The 19465-nt window shown below is 44.2% G+C and overlaps 1 protein-coding gene across 3 annotated transcripts in view; it reads left to right on the forward strand.

Annotated features, from left to right (window-relative positions):
- LOC143775237 (disintegrin and metalloproteinase domain-containing protein 9-like) overlaps positions 1 to 19465 on the forward strand; it is a 150205-nt gene that overhangs the window by 86238 nt on the left and 44502 nt on the right. For all 3 annotated transcript variants that reach the window (XM_077263124.1, XM_077263125.1, XM_077263126.1), the window contains 5 exons: positions 7941 to 8033; positions 8787 to 8982; positions 11762 to 11867; positions 15059 to 15239; positions 16305 to 16385. In XM_077263124.1, the coding sequence (XP_077119239.1) occupies positions 7941 to 8033; positions 8787 to 8982; positions 11762 to 11867; positions 15059 to 15239; positions 16305 to 16385 (657 nt within the window). The remainder of the gene's footprint in view (positions 1 to 7940; positions 8034 to 8786; positions 8983 to 11761; positions 11868 to 15058; positions 15240 to 16304; positions 16386 to 19465) is intronic.

The following is a 19465-nucleotide window of genomic DNA, read 5'->3' on the forward strand; positions in this document are numbered from 1 at the left end:
GTGGGGCCTGGGGTGGAAATGGGGCCTGGGGTGGAAATGGGGCCTGGGGTGGAATTGTATTGGAGGTGTGGGGAGGTGTGTGGGTAGATTGGGGGTCGTTAATGGCCTGCAGTAGAGCATTATGGCAGGTATTCATTACCCGCATCTGATGCTCAAAAGAAAGCTTCTCCATGCTCCTGAGCATGGATTGAAAAAAAATATTGGCCGGATCTGGACTTACAGCTGAATGCAGCCTATCCAAGTGACTGCTGGTTTCCTGGCTTGTTTCACTGATGCGGGATTGCACCATGTTGAAACCAGCAGTCACTTGCTCTCCCAAAATTTTGAAAGAGCCTTGGAAGGATGCATTCAGGTGTGAGAACTCAGGAGCATAGCTCCTTTCCTGACCCCTGTGTCGTTGCCGCCACGAACCTAATGGTGGTCTCGAGGTGGCAGGATCAGAGGGGTGGGGTAAAGGGAACGCTATCTGTTCAGCATCAGATGCGAGCAATGAAGGCTGCAATAATGCTCCACTGCTTGGGGCGGATGAAGTTGAGGGGACAGAGGGGTCAGAGGAGGGGTCAGTGGCGTGGGGCCTACCGACGTGGCCCTCAGTGGCGGACTCAGGAGGGATCGCTCCAGAGGGCGCAGAGGAAGATGCAGGCGCCTGGTGGCTGGAGAAGGTGCTGTGAAAGAAAAAACAAAAGAAATTAATACATTGATATGAAAAAGCCCTGACTGAAAGCAAGCTAAGTAAACAGGTTAACATGGTTAGTAGTGGGCTGTAGAATACTTACACTCTGCTCAGCATTGTTCGCCTCAGGAAGGAGAGGGCCGGGCCATGTTTATATTTTCTCCTCTTCCTTCCTGCAGAGCCACTTGGGGCCTGCATCTCCTCGTTAAACTCCCTCTTAAAGCGATCCCTCAGTGACCGCCACCGCTTCCTAACCTTTTGACCTGTGAAGACAAGAATCAAAAGAAAAAAAAAATTTGTAACTGCAATACATTACAGAAAGACAAAAAGAAGGAAACAGCAGCCATAAAGTCCCATATAAAATACAAACTTTATTAAATAGTATAAAAACCGCCGAATACAGTGAAATGATGCATAGAAGGGGAGAAAAAGGTGTGCTCCCAGCAACAAAAACGGGCAAGATCACCCATATTGCACCTGCCTGAACCTAATAGTAAGCCTATATGCCGAAAAAATGCCCACAGCTGCCAGCTGTAACAATATTGGCTTAATGCCACAGCATGGGGAATGGTAGTACTAACACAATGTAACAGCATATAAATAAATAACAGCTCATCAACCACTCGTACCTGCAATATGCCAGACTGGCAGGGCAAATGGGTGACCGAGCCCGACCCTGACGCGCGTTTCGGAGCGGGCAACTCCTTCCTCAGGGGGAATACATTACAGTCAGCTCAAAACATCACTGGAAAGTGAATACTTACCTAGTTTGCTCAGCTGCTGAGGATGAAGGCTCTCCCACCTTGGAAAGAGGTTGTGACACACTTCGTCCCAGAGCCGATGGGTGACACCGGTATTGGAATGCTTGCGGTCAGCCATGTTCCACAGCGGCTCCCGCTCGCGAACCTCCTCGATGAGACTATCTATGTCGATGTCGTCATCATCGTCATCATACTCTCCGGCGGGAGCACGCTGTGAAGCCTGTGCCAAAAAAAAAAGAAGAAGAAAAAAACAAAACAAATTAGTACACTGAAACACTAAAGTACCAATAGAATCCCCCTCCCCCCAAAAAAAACCTCACTGATGGCCGACTGCGGCGACGAGTCCGCCGACTCTGGGAGTGTCTGGGAGAACCTTCAGCGGCAGCAGCAGGAGCAGCAGCAGCAGCAGCCTGAAATAAAGGAAACACATTCTCAGTAATGTAGGCATATATTTTCTGTGTTTAGTTATGTATGAAAATCTGTTTTGTGTATGGTGCAGTGTGATGTGCGAAGCAACTGTTTCACCACTACTTACACTTGGTTCCTCCTCCACTAGCATCTCTCCACCCGTCTCGCCCCCTTCTGACAGCTCCTCATCTGATTCAGCTTCCTGTTGAAATATAATTTATGCATGTAGTTATCCATAAAAATGTAATTTAAAAAACCGAAAAAAACCCCCATTTTTTGTGTTAACTTACCGATACACGCTGTTGCTGTGGAGGAGGGCTGTCAGAAGAGGACATTGTTGTTGGTCCTGGTGGGCAAGGCTGGCAGCGGCTGTGGTCCTGGTGGGCAAGGCTGGCAGCGGCTGTGGTCCTGGTGTTTCTGTAAGTTAAAAAGACACTTGCAATCTGCTCTACACATTGAAGTAGCAGATTGGGGGTCTTCAAAACTTACTTTAAAACAATTGTTGGTCCTGGTCCTGGTGGGCAAGGCAGGCAGCGGCTGTGGTCCTGGTGGGCAAGGCTGGCAGCGGCTGTGGTCCTGGTGGGCAAGGCTGGCAGCGGCTGTGGTCCTGGTGTTTCTGTAAGTTAAAAAGACACTTGCAATCTGCTCTACACATTGAAGTAGCAGATTGGGGGTCTTCAAAACTTACTTTAAAACAATTGTTGGTCCTGGTCCTGGTAGGCAAGGCAGGCAGCGGCTGTGGTCCTGCTGAGCAAGGCTGGCAGCGGCTGTGGTCCTGGTGGGCAAGGCTGGCAGCGGCTGTGGTCCTGGTGTTTCTGTAAGTTAAAAAGACACTTGCAATCTGCTCTACACATTGAAGTAGCAGATTGGGGGTCTTCAAAACTTACTTTAAAACAATTGTTGGTCCTGGTCCTGGTGGGCAAGGCAGGCAGCGGCTGTGGTCCTGGTGGGCAAGGCTGGCAGCGGCTGTGGTCCTGGTGGGCAAGGCTGGCAGCGGCTGTGGTCCTGGTGTTTCTGTAAGTTAAAAAGACACTTGCAATCTGCTCTACACATTGAAGTAGCAGATTGGGGGTCTTCAAAACTTACTTTAAAACAATTGTTGGTCCTGGTGGGCAAGGCAGGCAGCGGCTGTGGTCCTGCTGGGCAAGGCTGGCAGCGGCTGTGGTCCTGGTGGGCAAGGCTGGCAGCGGCTGTGGTCCTGGTGTTTCTGTAAATTAAAAAGACACTTGCAATCTGCTCTACACATTGAAGTAGCAGATTGGGGGTCTTCAAAACTTACTTTAAAACAATTGTTGGTCCTGGTCCTGGTGGGCAAGGCAGGCAGCGGCTGTGGTCCTGGTGGGCAAGGCTGGCAGCGGCTGTGGTCCTGGTGGGCAAGGCTGGCAGCGGCTGTGGTCCTGGTGTTTCTGTAAGTTAAAAAGACACTTGCAATCTGCTCTACACATTGAAGTAGCAGATTGGGGGTCTTCAAAACTTACTTTAAAACAATTGTTGGTCCTGGTGGGCAAGGCTGGCAGCGGCTGTGGTCCTGGTGGGCAAGGCTGGCAGCGGCTGTGGTCCTGGTGTTTCTGTAAATTAAAAAGACACTTGCAATCTGCTCTACACATTGAAGTAGCAGATTGGGGGTCTTCAAAACTTACTTTGAAAGATGTGTGGGTGTGGTCCTGGTGAGCTGGTCAGTGGCTGCGGTCCTGGTGTATCTGTAATATGTATAATGGATTTATAGTTAGACCACCCCCTGAACTAGGTAATGTTTAACAATAAACACCCTGCTAAAATGATGTCAGAATGTTCATTACAGGTGAACACCAAAACCCCCCCAAAAAAGTTGCACGTTATAGCATTCATTTCCATGTCCCAAAAAATAAAATTTTGAAATGTGAACCCACCATGCAAAAATATATTTGCCACATTTCATTTTAAAAAATCACCTCCCCACCAAAAAAACCTTTACAGTATAACCTTTATTAAAAAATAAGCCCTCAAACAACTCTGTATTGCACGTGTAACCATTGGTACATACACCATTTTTAAATTTACCTTTATGAAATGATACTACGGACATTTTTTTAACAAACATTTTATTATTTTCTTTTTTTTCTCTCTTTTTTTTTTAAAAAAAAATCACAATTAGGAGCTGAAATGCTCTTTATTTTAAATACAAGTACATCAACTGTGAATGGTTTTAACAGTAAAATAAAATCAACACTTTTAAATAGAAAAAAAAACCCCACTCACACATTCAAACCACAAGCTGCAGACCACTAGACTTTTTAAAAATACATCAGATTTAAAAAAACAAACAAACAAACAAACAAAAAAATATTTAAACCACATGCTGCACAGACCACTAGACAGTAAATACATCAGAAAAGGGCAATTAACCAATTAAAGCATGGACAAATGCACATGCAATCAACAAGACGCACACAAACATGCATGGTATGTGTCCACATTCCGGATCGCATCAGGATTTGGTCAGGATTTTCCATCAGTATTTGTAAGTAGTGTTGAGCATTCCGATACTGCAAGTATCGGGTATCGGCCGATACTTGCTGTATCGGAATTCCGATACCGAGATCCGATATTTTTGTGATATCGGGTATCGGTATCGAAACAACATTAATGTAAAAATGTGTAAAAGAGAGAATTAAAATAAAAAATATTGCTATACTCACCTCTCCGACGCAGCCTGCACCTTACCGAGGGAAGCGGCAGCGTTCTTTGTTTAAAATTCGCGCTTTTCTTTCCTTTACGTGAGTCCCGGCTTGTGATTGGTTGCGTGCCGCCCATGTGACCGGGACGCAACCAACCACAGCAAGCCGTGACGTAATTTCAGGTCCTTCAGGATTTTAAAATTACGTTCCGGTGTTGTGATTGGTTGCGTCGCAGTCACATGGGCGACGCAACCAATCACAGCAAGCCGTGACGTAATTTCAGGTCCTTAAGGATTTTAAAATTACGTCCTGGCTTTGTGATTGGTTGCGTCGCAGTCACATGGGAGATGCAACCAATCACAAGCCGTGACGTCACGGGAGGCTGGACACGCGCGCATTTTAAAATGGGCGCGTGTCCAGCCTCCCGTGACGTCCCGGCTTGTGATTGGTTGCGCCGCGATCAACCAATCACAAGCCGGGAGGCTGGACACGCGCGCATTTTAAAATTTTAAAATGCGCGCGTGTCCAGCCTCCCGGCTTGTGATTGGTTGACCGCGGCGCAACCAATCACAAGCCGGGACGTCACGGGAGGCTGGACACGCGCCCATTTTAAAATGCGCATCATGGATACCGCTGAAATTATGATAATGGAATGGTGCCCCAACTCAAAAGCCCCAGAGAGGCTGTATGGGCTGCTGCTATGGATGGTAGTCTTCTGCCTAGTGCACTGAATTTATGAAACCAGTTGTGTGGGGGAGCAAGGTGCTGGGTTTTTTTTTGGTGAGCTATGAATCACGCGCGTGTCCAGCCTCCCGGCTTGTGATTGGTTGACCGCGGCGCAACCAATCACAAGCCGGGACGTCACGGGAGGCTGGACACGCGCCCATTTTAAAATGCGCGCGTGTCCAGCCTCCCGTGACGTCACGGCTTGTGATTGGTTAATGGCGGCCATGTTGCCGGGACGCGGACCAATCACAGCAAGCCGTGACGTAATTTCGCCACGGCTTGCTGTGATTGGTCCGCGTCCCGGCAACATGGCGCCGTGACCAATCATAAGCCGGGACGTCACTGGAGGCTGGACACGCGCGCTTTTTAAAAAGCGCGCGTGTCCAGCCTCCCGTGACGTCACGGCTTGTGATTGGTTAATGGCGGCCATGTTGCCGGGACGCGGACCAATCACAGCAAGCCGTGACGTAATTTCGTCACGGCTTGCTGTGATTGGTCCGCGTCCCGGCAACATGGCCGCCCTGACCAATCACAAGCCGGGACTTCACGTAACCAAGTAAAAGCGCGAATTTTAAACAAACAACGCTGCCGGTTCCCTCGCTGAGGTCCAGGCTGCGTCGGAGAGGTGAGTATAGCAATATTTTTTATTTTAATTCTCTCTTTTACACATTTATATGGATCCCAGGGCCTGAAGGAGAGTTTCCTCTCCTTCAGACCCTGGGAACCATCAGGAATACCGTCCGATACTTGAGTCCCATTGACTTGTATTGGTATCGGGTATCGGTATCGGATTGGATCCGATACTTTGCCGGTATCGGCCGATACTTTCCGATACCGATACTTTCAAGTATCGGACGGTATCGCTCAACACTATTTGTAAGCCAAAACCAGGAATATAACAATTAGAGGGAAAGTATAATAGGAAAACAGGCACACTTTTGCTTTTATCACCCACTCCTGGTTTTGGCTTACAAATACTGATGGAAAACCCTGACCAAATCCTGATGCAATCCTGAACATGGACACATACCCTCCCACATGAACAGGCATAAGATTGGCAAAGGCATAATAAGGTGCAGGCACATGAAAACATACTTACAAAAGCACACAGCCGTACAAAAATACACACACACACGCACGCACATAAGCTTTATGCAAATACACATATGTACAACAAAGGCAGAAAGGTGAACTCAATCAGAAGACGCATACACACACACACATTACACACACATACAAATGGCTGACAATCCTTTGGCTGGAGCTGCAGGTCTTCACAGTGGCTGGCATCAGGCTGCATCTGGACTCTAGCATGGCACTGGCTGGTGCAGGACGATGGCAGGCCTCTGGTTCTCTTCAGGTTTTAAGCTCTTGCTGTAGTCAGTACCTCATATACACACAGAAATGCACAGGCACACAGATGCACACAAAAATTGCAATACTCACACTGGCTCTATGGTGGCTGGAGTCTTGTGGCTGGAGTCCTGTGGCTGGCTCCTGTGGCTGGCTGGGGTCCTGTGGCTGGCTGGGGTCCTGTGGCTGGCTGGGGTCCTGTGGCTGGCTGGGGTCTTGTGGCTGGCTGGGGTCTTGCTGGCAGTCTTCTCCTCTCTGGGTCTTGCAGGCATATGTGGGGTTGAAGGCCCAGGCCAGGTTTATATAGATTTGGGGGTGTCTGGCCAATTGGCAACAAAATCCTGCCTTTGAGCATGCTCAGTGTAAAAAAAAACGTATTTTGCTCTGTATTGCGTCGTACGACGTGTCCCGACGCATCCGTCGCTCATAGGCTTCCATTGCAGCCAACGACGTATGCCGCAGGATGCGTCGCGACACGTTTTTTAGGCGGAGACAAAAAACGTTACAATCAACGTCTTTTGCCGACGACGTGTCGCCAAATTTCGACGCATACGTCGAAAAACGGACACGACGTATGCCAATCCGTCGCAATACGTCGCCAATACAAGTCTATGGTGAAAAAACGCATCCAGCAAAAACTTTTGCTGGATGCGTTTTTTCTGAAAAAAGACGTTTTGAGACGTAATGCAGTTAACGCTAGTGTGAAAGTAGCCTTAGTAAAATCACTGCCTTCTTTGAAGCCCAACCCTGCAGACCATAGGCCATCATCTGCTATAGCAATCCATGGGCACGATTATCCGAAACAACGCTTTAGTGATTGCTAGCGACATGAAATGGATTATAAGCGGTGATCATAGCTTAGCTTTGATCACTGCTATTACAGCCAGATGCCTACTGTATAACATAGGTGGCATCCGCCAGCTACAGTGTGGGCTGCTCCTAGGTTCCATTCTGACATATAGCCTATATGTATGTCACATGTCAGGAAAGAGTTAACATATTCTTATTTTTCTTACTTAATGGCACATAATTGTATCGATTGGTGCTGTGGCAAATTGTGTAACTTAACTCAATTCAAGAAAAGTTAAGGGTTGGACAGATCTGTATGGACCGCAGCCCAGGATGATATTTATAAGGCTGTCATATCAAGTGAAGCATCACTAATAGTGATGAGTGAACGTTCTTGAATAAGGTGTTATCCGAGCATGTTCGGTTGCTTACCGAGTGTCTTCAGCGTGCTCAAATAACATGTTCGAGTCCCCACACCTGCAACTCTCACGGCTGTGTGGCAGCCACAACACAGGCACCCTAGCACGCTCGAAGCATCTTCGCTCATCACTAATCATTAGGTGTTTTTGACAGGAGTGTAGAAGAGACCCCTGCTGTGACCATAAGACATGCACTCTGAAGCCAGGTGCCATATGTGCTAGTGGATCGTGCTGCTCCAAATGCGAGGTAGAAGATACGTTATTGTTTTATTATTATTATTATTATTATTATTATTATTTATTATTATAGCGCCATGTATTCCATGGCGCTTTATATGTGAAGAGGGGTATACATAATAAAAAACAAGTACAATAATCTTAATCAATACAAGTCACGACTGGTACAGGAAGAGAGAGGACCCTGTCCGAGAGGGCCCACAATCTACAAGGGATGGGTGAGGATACAGTAGGTGAGGGCAGAACTGGTCATGCAGTGGTTTGGTCGGTTGGTGGTTACTGCAGGTTGTAGGCTTGTCGGAAGAGGTAGGTCTTCAGGGTCTTTTTGAAGGTTTCCACTGTAGGCGAGAGTCTGATGTGTTGTGGTAGAGAGTTTCAGAGTAGGGGTGATACGCGAGAGAAATCTTGTATACGATTGTGGGAAGAGGAGATAAGAGGGGAGTAGAGAAGGAGATCTTGTGAGGATCGGAGGTTGCGTGTAGGTAAGTACCAGGAGACGAGGTCACAGATCTATGGAGGAGACAGGTTGTGGATGGCTTTGTACGTCATGGTTAGGGTTTTGAACTGGAGTCTTTGGGTAATGGGGAGCCAGTGAAGGGATTGACAGAGGGGAGAGGCCGGGGAATAGCGGGTTGTAAAATGCTATTTATAACAATTATGCAATATATTATTATTTGTCTCCCAGCATAAACATTACAACATTTCTATTTCTCTCTATTTCTGCACTAACGTTTCTTATACATAACTGTCCATGTTTGCTTAGTTTCTTCCATATGGGACACTATGTAGAAATAAATCAGATGAATGTGATTTACATGAGTATTGCTCTGGAAAAACAGCGGTCTGTCCAGAAGATGTCTTCCAGCAAAATGGCAATCCATGCAATGACGAAAAGAGCGTTTGTTACTATGGGAAGTGTCAGAATGTCGATTTGCAGTGTGTGCAGTTCTTTGGTCCAGGTATTTCATTATCATTTATATTAGATGATAGCAATTTATTTGTGTTGGACAAAGTTGTGTCACCTGTTCTATCTAGACATGGATAGAAATCTTGATGCCAGAGTATATACTGTATATACTGTATAGTGATATACATTTCAGAACTTTTCCACCTTTAATGTCACCCGTTATCTGTACAAATCCATTGAAATACAAACTGAAATGAATTTTAGGGCGAAAATAAAAAATAACAAAGCTAAAATAATGCGGTTGCATAAGTGTAAGCACCGTCTCAGTGATTCTAATTAATTCAATATAAATTTTAGCTGTTTAGGAGAAATTTCCTGACATTTTCTTAGTTGCATTTTACAGCAAAGTCTACGGTCAGTAAACAGCTTACAGCATAGCAAAAGGGATCTCATTATAAAAAGTTATTTAGACAGGTCATAGCTGTCTTAAAATGCATTTATATAACTTATAGATATTCTCTCAATATCAACTGCACATACTGGTCTGTTGAGGCTTATATCAATTTAAAGGGGATGTCAGGCTTGGGTCAAAACTTTTCAGCCCCTCTATATGACTCCCGAATGCCGAATCGTAACCTTGTGCAGTATGCAAGCTATCAAGATTCCCCAGTATTTACCCTTGGGCAGTCATATGACCACATGTATGTGATTTACATACTTGCGGTGAGGTTCTGACTAGAGGTGTTTTGCTTCTCTCTATAGAAGTTAATTGAGAGAAGCCTGAGTCTCGTTGGCAGGTGAACACAAGTCTGCAAATCACATACAGTGGGGCAAAAAAGTATTTAGTCATTCAGCAATAGTGCAAGTTCCACCACTTAAAAAGATGAGAGGCGTCTGTAATTTACATCATAGTTAGACCTCAACTATGGGAGACAAACTGAGAAAAAAAAAATCCAGAAAATCACATTGTCTGTTTTTTTATCATTTTATTTGCATATTATGGTGGAAAATAAGTATTTGGTCAGAAACAAAATTTCATCTCAATACTTTGTAATATATCCTTTGTTGGCAATGACAGAGGTCAAACGTTTTCTGTAAGTCTTCACAAGGTTGCCACACACTGTTGTTGGTATGTTGGCCCATTCCTCCATGCAGATCTCCTCTAGAGCAGTGATGTTTTTGGCTTTTCGCTTGGCAACACGGACTTTCAACTCCCTCCAAAGGTTTTCTATAGGGTTGAGATCTGGAGACTGGCTAGGCCACTCCAGGACCTTGAAATGCTTCTTACGAAGCCACTCCTTCGTTGCCCTGGCGGTGTGCTTTGGATCATTGTCATGTTGAAAGACCCAGCCACGTTTCATCTTCAATGCCCTTGCTGATGGAAGGAGGTTTGCACTCAAAATCTCACGATACATGGCCCCATTCATTCTTTCATGTACCCGGATCAGTCGTCCTGGCCCCTTTGCAGAGAAACAGCCCCAAAGTATGATGTTTCCACCACCATGCTTTACAGTAGGTATGGTGTTGGATGGATGCAACTCAGTATTCTTTTTCCTCCAAACACGACAAGTTTTGTTTCTACCAAACAGTTCCAGTTTGGTTTCATCAGACCATAGGACATTCTCCCAAAACTCCTCTGGATCATCCAAATGCTCTCTAGCAAACTTCAGACGGGCCCGGACATGTACTGGCTTAAGCAGTGGGACACGTCTGGCACTGCAGGATCTGAGTCCATGGTGGCGTAGTGTGTTACTTATGGTAGGCCTTGTTACATTGGTCCCAGCTCTCTACAGTTCATTCACTAGGTCCCCCCGCGTGGTTCTGGGATTTTTGCTCACCGTTCTTGTGAGTATTCTGACCCCATGGGGTGGGATTTTGCGTGGAGCCCCAGGACGAGGGAGATTATCAGTGGTCTTGAATGTCTTCCATTTTCTAATTATTGCTCCCACTGTTGATTTCTTCACTCCAAGCTGGTTGGCTATTGCAGATTCAGTCTTCCCAGCCTGGTGCAGGGCTACAATTTTGTTTCTGGTGTCCTTTGACAGCTCTTTGGTCTTCACCATAGTGGAGTTTGGAGTCAGACTGTTTGAGGGTGTGCACAGGTGTCTTTTTATACTGATAACAAGTTTAAACAGGTGCCATTACTACAGGTAATGAGTGGAGGAAAGAGGAGACTCTTAAAGAAGAAGTTACAGGTCTGTGAGAGCCAGAAATCTTGATTGTTTGTTTCTGACCAAATACTTATTTTCCACCATAATATGCAAATAAAATGATAAAAAAACAGACAATGTGATTTTCTGGATTTTTTTTTCTCAGTTTGTCTCCCATAGTTGAGGTCTAACTATGATGTAAATTACAGACGCCTCTCATCTTTTTAAATGGTAGAACTTGCACTATTGCTGACTGACTAAATATATTTTTGCCCCACTGTACATGCAGTCATGTGAAGGCCCGATTGCACTGGGAACACAGAGTTAATGACATTGATATGCATGAGATACAAATTGTCCTTTTGACAGATGTCCACCGACCAAGCATCTCAGATATATGTGGCATATCCAGAGCAGGGCTCCCCAGCAGTTTATGGAACTTCCATAGACGTGAATGGAGAGACATCTCTACCCTCAGTGACCCGAGACAGAGTCCTGCTCTGCTCCATTCGTGGGACCTTCATTTATCAGACATATTCTGTAGACCATGTAATTTAGGCTGCTAACAACATCAAATGAATGTGCCACTTTATTGTTAACTTAGGCCAATTTGGGGCAATCTTTTGCTGAGATTTCTAGATATCTAATTAGAGGCCTCAAAAAACCTATCATTTTTATCAGCTTCAAGAAATGCAGACCTAGAATGCTACAAAGAGCTAAATGTCAAAGGAGATAGCTTTGGAAACTGTGGAGGAGTCAAAGGATTTTATGGAAGTTGTCACCCGCAGTAAGTAATGACTATTGGTAACTAAGTTTTTTACATTTGCCCTTATTAAGAAAGAAATATTATTTATATTATTAATATTGACGGTTATATAAAGAGATGTTCCTATCCTAGACATTTATGACACATCCAGAAGATTCTCACTTATTGGGAGATCCACACTAATAGACTTAAGAAACGTGGGTCATGTCTCCAATATGATGAATTGCGGTGCCAGGAATTGTCTGGTGACCCCTGTTCTCCCAATGTGTGAGGATGCCAGAAAAAAACCGCACATATCAGATATCCTATAGGTTTGATATAAATGCCTAAGAGGGTGTTAAAGATAACCCTTTAAAAATTGGTGAGTAAGGTATGGAGTTTCTCAATGTAATGAATGGAGAATTAGGAGAGTGGTGAAAACCTCGAAGGAGAACATAATGGAACTAGAGTCCAAAAGTCTAAAAAGATTAGTAATGCCCTAGTCCAGTGGTCAAGTCAGAAGTCCATGTCTCTAGATCAAAGCATTGTGATTTTTTTTTATTTTCTCTGCGGAGCGGGATATGCATCACAGCGCAGGATTCATATATCAGAAGAGGTGCCGGGGACACTGCAAGCAGTGGTCGGTGGAGATGTAGTAGTAGGTTCACATTACTCAGGTTCCGTCTGCCACAGACTAACAACATGGCAACTGGACCAGGGTCCTGCAAGACTTTTTGGTCAACTGTAAAAGAGACACATTTAGGCTGGGGTCACACAGCTGTCGATTTTCTCTTGCAACAGAATCGGGCCGATTATGCTAACGTCACTCAGATGAAACTCTGTCAGAGTTTGGTCCGAGTGTCGTCTTAGTGTGATCCGATTCTGTCACATGAAAGAATTGTATCACAGATGCTGAGAAAATGGGGAACTTAAGGCTATGTGTACACGTTGCAGAAAGTCTTGCGGATTTTTCCGGACTGATTTTGGTAAATCCGCAGGAAATCCGCACTGCGGATTTCCTATGGAATTACTGCAGATTTACTGTGTTTTTTTTTACGGTTTTTGTGCGGATTTCACCTGTGGTTTTACACCTGCGGATTCCTATAGAGGAGCCGGTGTAAACCGCTGCGGAATCTGCACAAAGAATTGATATGCTCCGGAATAAACAACGCAGCGTTTCCGCGCATTTTTTTCCGCATGTGCACTGCGGATTTTGTTTTCCATAGATTTACATGGCACTGTAAATGCATGGAAAACAGCTGCGAATCCGCAGCGGCCAATCCACTGCGGATCTGCAGCAAAATCCGCAGTGTGTGCACATACCCTAAAGGGAATCAGTCAGCAGGTTTTTGCTATGTAATCTGACGACGCCTTTTAAGTTTTTGGTTTCAATATAATTTTCCTCTATCTTTAGAACTGGAATGATGGCTTCTTCTGACCCTGGAGTAGAGCACAAGTTATTTTTATTTGAGTCCTGTACTTTAACAACTGGGCCAATATTGTTTAGTGGTTCGCAGACTCTTTCACTATCCTCTGTAGGCATATTGCCAGTGGGAACATCTGCGTTAGTTACAAGATCTATACACTAGTCCTCACCCATACTGTTCAGCACCCTTTCTTTGGAATCTTTATTATGTGGAGGCACTTCAAAATTACTCAAGTCCTTAAAGTCTTTGCTGGACTGTTCCACATTAGGATAGTTACCATGTAGATTGTTTGTCCACTTCAAGGACCCTGAAAACACTTCAGTGGAGGTATTTGGTAACATGGAAGATTCGAGTAAAGAAGCACTCATTGGCTTTTCAGAGTCACTAGAAGCAAGACTATTTTTCCTCACAAGTTCTTCATTACTTAAGTCTAATGACAGGGAGAACACGCTTAATGTTGGTACCTCAGTATCCTTGTGTTTAGAAAATGGGGAATCCACCTCTACCTGCTCCATGAGGACATTTTCACAGGGTTCATCAGTTTGCTTTATATTGAAATGGGAAGTCATTGAATTATCCATTTTCTTATTTTGTGCTTCCTTTGACTTTTGTACATAAGACATAGAGTCTTCAACATTCTGATTAATGTGCTTATTTGGTGAAGCACCGGGATTTGTGGTGGATGCATATTGTGCAGGCAAAATAATCTTACTGGATAATAAACTGATTTTCTCAGAGTATTCCTTATTAACATAATCCACTGTTTCCTCCAGTTCTATTGTTTTTATATACTCTGAACCTGTGGCTGTTATACAATCACCATCTGTGTTTTTTATATAGTCCACGGTACTTTCCATCTCCAATCCATTGTGACACTTTAGCAAAGAATCATTACTATCTTCAATGCTTCTGCCATTGCTATCAAATATGGTGTTTAGGTTTTGTTCACACTTTGAGCACTTTGGAATCTTCTCTGCACCATCATTTCCATTGCCTTCGTCATCATATAGTAATGGGAACCCAAATCCATTCCTGGTTGATTCCGCCACATTATCTACATTCATCCTGCTGCCTTTCAGCTTTGGACACTTCAATCAGGGCATTTCAATTAAAATAAAAAAACTCCAAAGAACAACAAAAGTTACGTCTTGACCAAGGTGGAGTAGAAGTCCATGCAAATTTTTTTGTAAAAAAGCTGTTTGTGTTATGCATTCATCAGAACAGATCAGGTCAAGTCTGCTCCTGGCGTCCCCGGGAGATACCGGCCGCTCACACGTGTGCACTGCGGAGCTCAGCTCCCAGCTGCTCCACCCACTGTTGTGTGGGTGGGGTTAGCTTTCTCAGCTCTGCTTCATTCAAAATCTAAAAGCTCTGATTGTGTCAGAACTGCTGCACCCAGTAAACTAAGTGACACAACGTTGGATTCAGCTTCTCTTTGCCTACATTAGGCTGTTCTCAGGTGAGGTAACAAAAACTTGCTGACAGATGCCCTTTAATTTCTCCACTTTCCCTATTCTATGAGTCTGTGGATGTCGGACTGCATGCTCGGATAAGGCCTTATCGGAGCACGTTCGCTCATCACTACAGTAGTTCTATTCAAAAGTACAACTTGTCCCGGAAATATAAAAAAGTTACAGCTCTTGAAAGAAGGGAAGGAAAAAAATGGAAATTGGCCCAGGGGTGAAGGGGTTAAAGCTGTTTTTGACAGTCTGGGAAATGCTGTATAATGAGGTTTAGGGATGTCGTCAGTGACTTCGATATAAGCCTTAATCACTATCCAGATTGTGTTTCCTTTTGTACCTTCAGAGATGTATTGTGCGGAAAATTGCATTGCACGCTAAATGAAGGAGAAGCTAAAGTCAGACCAGACATGGTCATCTCTTACTACAACTCCACACAACACATCTGTCTATCAGGAGACTTTTTCACTGATTATTTTATTGATCCCCTTTGGATTAGAGATGGGACCAAATGCAACCAAAATAAGGTAACAATTGCAAAAAAGTGATAAAACAAAAAATTTGCTGCTACAATACAGATGTATAAATAATGTAAAGATATTATGGTATAATTATTGGCTTTCATTTAGTATGGGGGCCACACGTGTGGTTCCATTTGTCTTCCTTGCTTTGTTTTAATGGTAGACTTGTCATTCCACACTAAATAGATTTATCACCCTTGATGATCACGTGAAAATGGTCCCATAGTCCACTGTGCGACAGCAGTGGGAGTTTACATTCATGACCACCTGACTGATGCTATATCACCTCTATGGGATTGACAACTCATTTATCTGATGCAGCCCCATAAACGAGAATGGAGCGGTGACTAAGCATGCGCTCTACTCTACTCATGTTCCTATAAATAGGTGATAAATGTGTTTAGTGGAAAAACACCTTTATCCCACATTTTGTTGAAATCTTATAGGCTGGGAAGGGGTTAGAATCCAAATTGATTATCCCCTCGCTGCTCACCTGTCCCATACCTTGTTATCTGGTTATCTGATCTCTACCTGCATCTTCTTTTTTCAGGTGTGGCGACGGACATCTTCTTCTGAATCTTTAGTTTTTGACAACTAGAAATTGTGATGTTCTGATGTTGTGATGTTACATCATCACGCCAAGCGTCGCTCGAAGACTAGTCGGCAAAGACTGAAAATCCGGAAGGGGATGTCCATCTCCACACATGAAGACAAGAGAACAGCGGACCCGCAAGTACAGATCGGGTGTCCGGATGACCAAGCGTGGATCTGCGGCTTCGGGATACGTGAACGGCGAGGTGAGTATACATTTTCTAGAGATACCACAAAGCATAATAAGAAGCATTGGATTTACATCTTTTCATGCACATCGAATGTCGCATCAAATGTTTTTGCGACATTCATCACATTGCTGATTCGCTTCTCACTAGATATATAATAAATGCCTGATCCCACCACTAGAACTGAAGTTTATTGGGAATAGTTCAAAAATAAATTGAAAATGTTTATTTTTTCTTTGCAATTTATTTGAAAATTGGGATAAATCTCCATAATTTCTTATTGTATTTTTAGATATGCATCAATAAAAAATGCACCATCCTCTCTAGGTCAGATTTATCTTGCAAACGGGAAACAACTTGTAATGGTAATGGGGTAAGTATATATCAAATCTGCCCTAGTATTGGGGTCACATTAATATTTATGTGAAGCAAACGTAAGCAGAAATGTTACTTTATAACAAAATAGAAAGTAAAGAAGCACGCCTCCCATCAAAATTTGTATCCTCTTAATATATTGCAGTCATCATATTATATAGCACTGTGTACTTACAATTGCTCATTTTGCCCTTCTTCCCAGCTAATTATTTTCTTTTCCATTAGGTCTATGACATCACATTATTAAAAACAGACTAGCTGATTCCTTCTAAGCTCTATGTAGGAACAAGAAGTCTCTTTTCCCTGCATGAGTCATCATTTGAACTACAATTCTACATAATTGAAAATTCCCTTGTAGGGGGAAGGAGCAGGGCAGCTGGGTGAGGAGTTGAAGAGGAGGATGACTCATGCAGGGAAAAGAGACTTCCTGTTCTACATAGAGCAGAGAAAAGAGAAGAAGTATCTGGGTAGAAAAGCAAAATGAGCAATTGTAAGTACACAGCGCTACATAATATGATGACTACAATATATGAAGAGGATAACAACTTTGATGAGAGTGTTTCTTTAAGTTATGTTCACACTTAGTTTTTGGAGCAGACACTGAGTAAAAACTCTTCAAAATCCTCATTAAAGGGAATCATTAAGGAGGATGAAACCTCCTATGCCATTTGGATAGCCATGCATAGAAAGCTGAACGAAAAGATATCATGATATTTGCAAATATGATGTCTTATTCCAGTGAAATCTACATTTGCCTTATTAAAGAAAAACCAAAGGATCCACTCGATGTACTAGATCTAGTATCAGCCAAACCAATTGAAGACAAGACGTTTCACATATACTGCAAATCTTTTATTCCTCCCTATAAGTATAGCAGCAACGTTTCAACCTGTCTGCTCTTTTTCAAGCTAACGCATTCCCCAGTATATAGACAGTCATAAGCCACATCATGTGATCATTAGCCAATCACAATTCAGATACACCCACAATACAACGACATACAAATGCAGAGTCAGGTCACAACCAGCTGTACCTAAGAAGTAGTCAAAGATATAAACCTATGCAGTATATGGAGAGATAAATTACTGTATGTCATTTCACCCAGCTTAAGATAAAGCTTCAGATGCAGGAAATGTCATACTGAACGATTCCATGTGCTTCTGGAGTGCCCGCCAGGGCCTAGGGGTTACTCGGTATTGTGTCCGGTGGTCATTAAAGGGGAAGTCACTGTAGCAGCGACCCAGTCCATGGCCCTGGGTGTCCAAATTAAAGGGAAGGTCTTTAAAGGGGTTTTTAGAACAAGAAATGTTCATGACGCCACCTGTGGTACTCGGTCAGGGATGACCGATGCTGCTTAAAGGGGTCATGTGGGGGTGATGGTACTGCAGCAAGAATGGTTTGGCTTCCCACAGGAGAAGCTGGGTCCCCAGGGTTCCCAGTGTAGTAGGCAAAGATGGTGTGGTGCCAGAAATAATCAGAGGACATAAGGTTCCAGTCTCTTTACCTGTTTACTGGTGGTTTACGGCCACAGTCCAGGGTACTGGTAACAGGTTTTGGTGAGGTCTGGTTGGCCTGGAAGTGATTATGGATCCCTTTCTCAGGTGAGGTTAGAAAGCCTTTCTTCTTGCCCTGTAAGATGAGTCCCTTGCTGCCTATGGCTCCTCACAAGGTCCTCTCTTTCCCTGTCCTAGGACAGTACCCACATGGTAGGCAATGCGAGCCTTTTTACAGGGTCTCTATCACGACTCTGGGCTATGTATGTTGCTGTACCTTCGAGTGTGGGTGCGGACAGACGACCTGAAGTCTTCTGCCCTGCGGTTCTGCTATGGGACATACAGTTCCACACAGCCTCAGGCTCCCAGTGCCCAGTTCTTGCGCTTCAGCGTGGAGGGAGCCCAGTCACAGCTCCCCTCCAGCTCCTTAATTCTCCTGTGCTTCTCCCCTCTAGCATGTTCTACAGATGCAACTGGTCTGCTTCTCCACTCTGGCCTGGAGCTGCAGCACCATGTGGCTGCACAGCCCCAGTTCTCCTGTACACACTCCTCTCTCCTTCACTGTCTGCTACCGACTCCAGACTGAACTCAACAACTCCTCCTCCACACCAGAATATATATATCGGGGGAAGCTCCCCTGAAACCAGGTTCAGAGCTCCCTATTCTGGCCTGGAATCACAACATGTTGCATTTATGTGTACCACCTATCAAAGGTGTCTTCGTCGCTTCCAGGCATGGCATCACCCTCCCTGAAAGGAAGGCAACACCACTGTAACAACCGGCTTCCTGGGGTGTTACACTTCAACTCCACCCATATACAATAGCGCTCTGTTACCTACTTACATAGGTCACGTGATTTCAGCCAATGAATTTTGTTACCAAGCAACTCCAGTCACATGATACTGATGTCAACAAAGATGTTCCGTTTAAATAATGAGAATAATTTTTCCCATGAGATGCTAGATATATCTAATGAAGTTATGTATTGTCACGCAGACCACACGCTCATTTAGGAATAGCGGTATGTACGTACGTAGTAAAAACATTTTTGTCACCCTAGAAAACTCTATAACATGCTCGGACCCCCTAACGAATCACAGCGTCCAATCAGATGCAGGTGACTATGTGTTGGACCACATATCCCAGCAAAACCGAACCCTATTATCATCACTGCCCAAACAACAGTTAATAAGTATTCACAGTGAAATGGCGCAACTAATTCCCGCTGATCATTTTGTATACAGCAAATATCAAAATACAAGTGTGAACAGGGGCTAGCTATCATGACAAGTGATGAGCAAACGTGCTTGATCATGCAACATGGTTACGGTATTACCGTGTATGGCAGGCAATCCCTGCATGTTTATTGGCTGTCTAACAGCTGCGAAACATGTGGGGCGGGAACTCGAGCATGACGCTCAAGCACCCGCGTTACTTGATGTGTACCCGAGCACCCCGATGCACAATTGAATGGCAAGCATGCTCGCTCATCACTGGTCACGACTATTCAATATAACCAAGAAAATACAGCTGCACTCTGAAATACTGCAATATGCAAACATTGAATATATTAAATTGGAACTGC

This window comes from Ranitomeya variabilis, chromosome 5 (genome assembly GCF_051348905.1).
Source record: "Ranitomeya variabilis isolate aRanVar5 chromosome 5, aRanVar5.hap1, whole genome shotgun sequence".
Lineage (NCBI taxonomy): Eukaryota > Metazoa > Chordata > Amphibia > Anura > Dendrobatidae > Ranitomeya > Ranitomeya variabilis.